We start from the raw sequence: 7,655 nt of genomic DNA, 5'->3' as shown, positions 1-7,655 counted from the left end.
GTGTGCATGCAGTAGCAGCAGCAGCAGCAGCATCAGTAATGCTGGTGATTGGATGCTAGTATTGAGTTGTATGTACCCCAAGCCTTAGTCTAGGACTTTGAATATTTATCTACATATTTGCTTTCTGTATCATAATAACCTGAATTGTGACACATTACCTCACTGTTGTCAACGCATTTGACATGTGTTATCAAAATCCACTTTTTAATTTCTATTACATATCAGTTTGTTATGTAAACATGTTTTAATTTACTTGTGAGTTGAATCACTTAAATACTTTATAACTCTAAGTAAAAGAAGTTCTCAGGACTTGAAAAATGGCTCAGTGGTTAAGAGCACTGGCTGCTTTTCCAGAGGTCCTGGGTTCATTACCCAGCACTCACAAGGTGGCTCACAACTGTCTGTAACTCCAGTTTCAGAGGACCCTCTTTGACCTCCATAGGCAAATATCCATAAAATAAATGTTTTTTTTAAAATCCTCTATGCTTATCCTATGACATTGCATATCTGTGAAAATAGATATTCTAAGGGACCCCTATTGCTCCAGGCACTGTGACAGCCCATGCCAACACCCAGTACTTGAGAATAATGACTATTTATTATATTTCATCTTCGAGGACCCACGAATTTGTTCAGGTTCTGAGGGATTATCTGGTTAGAGGATCCAGCTCCATTCAAGAGTTGGAGAGCTGACTGGACTGGTTCACATGGCGCTTCGTTTGTAATCTCCCCAGCATAGTCGGTCTTAGAGATAACAGACTCTCGATAACTCGGGGTACCCAGGACTATCACCTTCATTTGTAATCTCCCCAGCATGCTTGGTCTTAGAGATAACAGACTTCTCGGGAATTCGGGGTACCCGGGACTATCACCTTTGTTTGTAATCTAGCCAGCATGGTCGGTCTTACAGATAACGGACTTCTTGGTAACTCGGGGTACCTGGGACTATCACTAAAGGTTGCCAGGTAACTTACAACCCTGTCCAGGAAGATCTAAAGAATCTCTCACCGAGTTCTAGTGGCCGAGCAAGTTGCTAAACGTAGCCTTCACAAAGTAAAGAGAATGTGGGATTGACAATTAGCACATCTGTTTTGGGAAACATAATTCTCAACACCCAAAAGTGTCCTAGAGTTAGATCAAATCATTGTATTGATATATTCTCTGGTTATCTTTTTGGGTGATTCTTACCATGTTGATTTATTAATTTTGGCTCGAATTTGTACCATTGATTATGGGCTCTTCTTTGTTATTCTGGGTTATAAAGGGCTCTGAACTGCTATGCAGCTCTATGGAAATCCGTTGGAAAAAAAACAGTGGTCCTGGATCCGGGGCAGTCACTATGGTTTGCATTTCTTAATCAACTTTTTTTTTTCAGCTCTGTGACTTGCATTTAAGCTTTTCCTTTACTGCTAGATAATTTTCTCCTTTTCCTGATTTTCATCTATTTGTTGTTAATTTACTAGGCTTGGTTGCATTACACCGAGGCAGCAGGGCAGAAACAAAGAACTAAGTATAAAAGGATCAGGCAAGGTGCTGGAGGGATGGCTCTGTGGCTGAGAGTGCCTGCTGCTCTTGCAGAGGACTTGAGTTCAGTTCCAGCTCTGATGCCCTCTCTGGCCTCTGTGAGCAACTGCACTCACACACACACATGCCCCGCTCCCCAGATATACACATAATTTAAAATCAAATACAATCTTCCAGAATGGTTTAATAAAAATGAAAGAAAAGCAAATACAAATAAATATAAGGTGCTTGCAATAGCTCCATTCCAAGGGCAGCCAGTAGGGTGTTTGTGAACATCTCGGTTTCCTTGGCTACCAGAACTCTATAATAATTAGAGCAATTACAGTGGCCTTTAATAATTGATTATTATATGAAAAGGGAAATTGGAAAAGGGACCATGTCATGAGGATCAGTATCATACAGATCGGTACTTACATACACTTACTAGATCTCCAACATCACAGATGCTATGGTAGCTATAATAATCACCTTCAATATGTTTTTTATGTGCTTCTGGGGACCTAAACCAGGGCCAGGATATGCACCAGCTCTATTGCTGAGCTAAGCATCTCCAAACTAAGCTCTTGAATTTTTTATGTGACACTTTATTGTCTCTAACATTGATCATATCTGTTGCCGTAGTCTCCACGGGAATACGTGCATCTGTAAGGTGAGAGGTTAGAGCTATCTGTTTCCATCCATGCACCCTAAGCGGGAGTCTTCTAGGCCCACAGCAGAAAGACAGTTCTCAGTCAGTGGTGGGAAAACTTTTTATAAAGGCAGTCTGAAGCCAGGAAGAAGAAAATCATCTATGGTTAGAAAGAAAAATGCAGTCATTTCTTTCTTGTGACATTTTGGGAAAATACTATATTTATCAGGATGAAGAATAGACAGATGTTTATTATAGGGAAGACTGTGTGTCAGGTTCACATTGTGCACATCTGGAGTGACTGCAAAGAAAGAAAGAGGCTTAAAAAGATATAGATGGGAAACAGGAGAGGAAGTACAGGAAGAAGAAGAAAGGAAAGAGCTAGGAAATCAGGAGCCCAGCAGTCTAACACGTACAGGTGAACACCAGGTCATTTACATGATTCTTGAAGCTCTATGGCTTCTTAGGATCGTGTTTTGAGAATAACCTTACTCTTAGATGTGCAACATTAACCATTATCATCACATAGAAGGTGAAATATTTTGGGATGGAGTTTGTGTGTGTGTGTGTGTGTTTAAGTTTTCAAATTTCTCAAAGATCCTATAATTCCAAATATTTTCCTCAGTCCTAGGAGTTGAACTCAGGACCTCACACATGCCAAGCAAGGGCTCTGCTGCTGAGCTATAGCCCCATTCCTTCCCACCCCCGAGTTCTTGCTCAGGGTTCTGCAGTTTGTGTAGCTCTGGGACGAGGTCCCAGGTCAGAACTGCAGTTTATGTAGCTTGTCCCAGGTCGGAACTTCACCTCCCACATAGCCTCCCAGTCCTCGCCAGGAGTCTTCCGAGGGCTCCCTTCACGTCCTTATTCCTCAAGGTGTAGATGAAAGGGTTGAGGGTGGGCGTGATTATGGAGTAGAAGAGGGAGATAAACTTGCCCTGCTCCTGAGAGTAACTGGAGGGAGGCTGCAGGTACATGTAGATGGCAGGAAGGTAGAAAAGAGAAACCACCACCAAGTGGGAGGAGCAAGTCCCGATGGCCTTGTGCCGCCCCCTGGAGGACCGGATCCTCAGCACCGCCCGAGCAATGAAGCCATAGGAGAGAAGGATGAGGGCCAGAGGGACCAGCACGAAGAAGGCCACCAGCACGGCCAGTGTGACATCATTCACCGTGGTATCGGCACAGGACAGCTTGATCATGGCTGGCACCTCACAGAAGAAGTTGTTTAGTACCTGCTGCCCACAGAAAGGCAACTTCACTGTCAGGATGACCTGAACGAGGGAGTTGCCAAAACCACTGAGCCAGGCCGTAGCCACCAGCTGCTGGCAGAGCGGGCGGTGCATGATAAGGGCATACCGGAGCGGCTCGCAGATGGCCACGTAGCGGTCCAGGGCCATGGCCGCCAAGACAATGCACTCGGTGCAGCCCAGCCAGTGGAAAATGGCGTACTGCACGGTGCAGCCACCATAACTGATGGTCTTCCGGGAACTGCCCATGTTGACCAGCATCTGAGGGACGGTGGTGGTGGTGTAGCAGAGGTCCAGAAAGGACAGGTGGCTAAGGAAAATGTACATAGGGCTGTGAAGCTGGGGATCCAGCTGGGAGACCAGGATAATGGAGATGTTTCCCAGCATAGCCAGAACGTAAGACCCCAGCAGCACTACAAAGAGTGGGAGCTCCAGCCATGGCCTGTCAGAAATGCCCAGGAGAATGAAGTCCTTTGGGAGGTCCCAGAAGTAGCTCTGGTTGTCACTTCTCATACTGAGGCATCTTCTGGCAGCTGTGATAAGTCAGGAGAGTTTGAATGAGTCAATGATTTCCTCATTCCATGTCTGCTCTTTCTCAGGCTGATGCCGTCTGCCTGCCCCCTTACTCTGCAGAGACCCCTGGGCGGGGGAGTCAGGGCAGCAATATATACATCTCACCCCCTCCTGCTCTAACCTCCACCTAGCCTTTCCAAACTTCAACTCCTGCCTCTGTTTCCATGGGAGTGAGGAAGGAGGCCTGCGTCAGCTGCAGATATCTATCAGAGAAGATAGAGAGGCTTACATGCTAGAGTTCCACACAGATGTAGGTTTCATTCGAATCCGGTCATGACTACCACAGCTCCCACTGTCACGGCAATGTTTGATTCCTCTACAAACACACTGACGGGCAAGGGTCCACTTTCTGCAGCTTTTTCATTTTGTCTTCTGAAGATAGTGGTAGGGTAGAACAATGAGGGGACACAGGGCAGGAAAACAGGCTTTGTAAGCAGGGAGGGACTCTCTTGATAAGATCACCGCCTTCCCACCTCTGGTGACTGACGCCTGGCCCCATGGCTGTGAGGCTATACTCTGGCTCTCAGGACTTCGGAAGCCCCTGTCCTCTAACTGCTCACAATGGCAGCCCTATCACCCATGTAAGCAGTAAAAATAGCAGGGTCCCAGGCTCTCTGAATCCTGGAGTAGCCAAGAGATATGATACGTTAGCTCCTAATTTGTTCCTGATCCCTAATGAAACCCAAGAGAATGCAGTTGTGAAGAAAAACATGGAAGAAAAAAAATTGGAATCGTTTGACAAAAGACCAGAATGGTTGGTGGGGGGACACTACCCCACTGCCAGTTTGATTTCTGGGTGCCACCACTAGCAGGGAACACGTGAGCTGCCGTCACTGATTCATGGGGCTGAGGTAGGAGACACATGAAATTTGGCAGTTGGGGATTGGTCCCAGTAAGCCTCTGAGAGCCTGGGGATTCGAATCATCTGGAAAAACCCCTTCTGATAGCAGCCAGAGATGCTCCACGGACTAACGCCCCTCTGTGTGCAGGTGCCGCACCAGCCAAGGCTCTCTGCCTCACAAACGCTGATAACTGTGCTAGCTCGTGATGGCGCGGTGGTGCTGGGGAGGCATTCGTCATCTACGTGCCAGGAGAAAAGACACCTTTTTATTTCCTACCCATTTCTGTTTCCATTGTCTGTAACTATTTCAAACACAGAGTTCTTGCCACTTAAACAGCATCCCCTCTTAAAAATCCCCACTCTCCGAGCCTTCCTATTATTTTCTCTAATAGCATTGGTTGGAGTGCTCAACTGTTGAATCTGTGGTCTCCATTCCTTACTGCCTGCAAGACCTGATCCCAGGGTCATGGCAGTTTGCAGCTGCAGCCATGACAGCCTGTTACCTGGCCTCCTGCAGGGTCATTCTAGAGTTCCAGCTCCCTGGGCTTCCCCAAGGACATATGCCTTTGAGTTCATGACAGGGACGTAATGCTTCAGAATAAAACTGAAAATCAATCTCACATGTAGGTAATTTACAGAATATTCATCTTAATTCTTGAGGTGTTCTGTTCACACACCCAAAAATTAATGGAGGTCTCTTCAATCAAAATGTTGCCGCAAGCACATCTCTTCCAGCTGTAATACCAAATAACTTTGCTGTTATTTGAAACAACCCAAACACTAAAGTTTAGATAGATAAGTGCCAAATTCCTCTACTCTGTATACACTTTCCAAACTAATGTTCTTTACCTTGTGTTCCCAGTAGGCTTGTGAAACACTCAATTATTGCATGGTTCTATCAAAAATCCTTGAAAGCACTAAGTTCAGAGAGCAGGATTTATCTCTAGGGAGCTCTGGAACTCCGTTTTAACACACTGAGCTATGAAAGGGCATAGCACATTTTAAAAACCCAGGTTTTAAGGCTCACCCTGGAGACCGAGGCTAGATTCATCTTCATTCATGGTGGTAGTGGTGGGATCACAGTCCTATGCTGTCGGTGGCAGCCTCCTTGGGGGCCAAACAGCTGAGTTCCAGACTACCACTTATCCTTAGCCAGCTCTCTCTTTCACTCCGGTCTCTACACATTTAGGCCTTTGCTTTTCCTGGCTCTCCAGGAATGCGGCTATCCGGTCACTATTGCACCAACACACACCCTGTGGTCTCAAGTGTTCTCTGAGATTCAAGTTCCCTCCCAGGGTAAGCACATTAATTTCCATATCTGGCATAGTCACACTGGAGCAGAGTTCTTCTAGATCTGTGTCTCTGGTTGTGATTTTGTGTGTCCCCACCCCCACTGCCTGACATTGTGAAACATCACCTATCAATCATGCTCCCAACTGCAATCCATACTTTTCCTCTTAATCCACACAGGACTTCTCCCTGGCCACCATGACTCAGAAGCATCCAGGTTACTTCTAATGAGGTCCTACTCATTTTCACTTCCAGCCGTGACCTTGTGTTATTGGTTCTACCTGCACAAGGCTGGCATGCACTGTCTGATCTTCCTCTCTGTCCTGGAAAGTCATGCCTGTCTAGACCTCAGAGCTTGCTGACATGATCTTCAGATAGCCTTTACTCCCTACCTAGCACCCAAACACAACAATGCATCTTCCTAAGACTCAGGTTCTAAGAGCAAAATGCCTTCAAGAAATCCAGGTCCCCAAGTGATAAGGACCATCTCCTTCAATGGTTGGAAACACAGTGGGTGTTTTGATGACAATACTCAAACTATACCTGCTGAAGGACATTCAGACACACCCTTATGACATGTGTCACCCTTTGTGTGATATACAGTCCTCTAGTTGATCTTAATTTTTATCTGTCTGTCCATCCATCTATCTATCCATTCATTCATCCATCCATTCTTCCATTCATCCATCCATCCATCCACTATCTATTAATTCATTTGTCTACTTATCTATTATATCTCATCCATAAAAACTGCTGTTGAAATTCCCTTGGGACCTGATAAAATTGTGACTTACTTCACCCTTCAAGAGGGGAAAGCAAATTTGGAGCAGTAAGTAAAATTTCCAGAAAACAGTCCCTGACATGGGCAAACAGACTCAGCTATGAGATTTTATTTCTTACTAGTTCTCTATTCAATCTGAAAATTCAGTTTAAAAATTTCTCAGTCTGGATAGTTAAGTCGAGGTCTCAGTTCCTGCCTTCCGAAGTGGATTACACTCTGGAAGACTGAGCCTTGGCGAAAGGCTGTGAATGGCAGCATCTTCATAGCTGATGTTATGGGTGATCTTTCAAGACAAGGGGGGATATGCAGGGTGTGTCCTCACTCAATGGCAGTCTTCCTCTGATCAGAGTAAAATTAGGCCATTCCCAGCATGGTGAGGAAGTAAATACACACTCTCACCATTACAGATTCTGGCCAGCATCACTCAAGTGAAGCAAAAGCTTCATTCTTCAAGTTATCCTCCACCTGTAATTTTATCCCAAAATAGATGTCACAAACCCTCTCTGTGATGCAGACTCTAGCTTGTCCAGAGCCCAGGACTGACCCTTACCTTCCATGGTTCTCTGGCATCTCCAGAGGACCTGGTTCAGGGAGGGAGATTCTCTGTTGCCTGTGCTGGTCTGCAGTGGGAGGAGTGCTTAAGAAGGCAGTCACTGCGAATGCAGGTGATGGGCTAGGAGGACACTGACTGCTTGTTTTGATGAACCTGCAGAGACCTCATGCCTACCTGAACTGGGCGCTCAGCAGGTGGAGAGATCTCACTCTTGGCCTGGA

The 7,655-nt window shown here is 45.8% G+C and overlaps 1 protein-coding gene across 1 annotated transcript; it reads right to left on the bottom strand.

The window, feature by feature from the left end:
- Positions 1–2,952: 2,952 nt before the first annotated feature.
- Positions 2,953–3,909, bottom strand: Or2b11 (olfactory receptor family 2 subfamily B member 11). Its single transcript, XM_075989587.1, has one exon. The coding sequence runs from the start codon at positions 3,907–3,909 to the stop codon at positions 2,953–2,955; it is 957 nt and encodes a 318-aa protein (XP_075845702.1).
- Between the last annotated feature and the right edge of the window lie 3,746 nt (positions 3,910–7,655).

Source organism: Microtus pennsylvanicus, chromosome 11 (genome assembly GCF_037038515.1).
Source record: "Microtus pennsylvanicus isolate mMicPen1 chromosome 11, mMicPen1.hap1, whole genome shotgun sequence".
NCBI classification, from domain to species: Eukaryota; Metazoa; Chordata; class Mammalia; order Rodentia; family Cricetidae; genus Microtus; species Microtus pennsylvanicus.
This window is presented reverse-complemented; position numbering and strand designations above follow the sequence as displayed.

Coding starts and splice junctions, on each gene's coding strand:
- Or2b11 (XM_075989587.1), bottom strand. CDS start 3,909: ATGAGAAGTGACAACCAGAGCTACTTCTGGGACCTCCCAAAGGACTTC.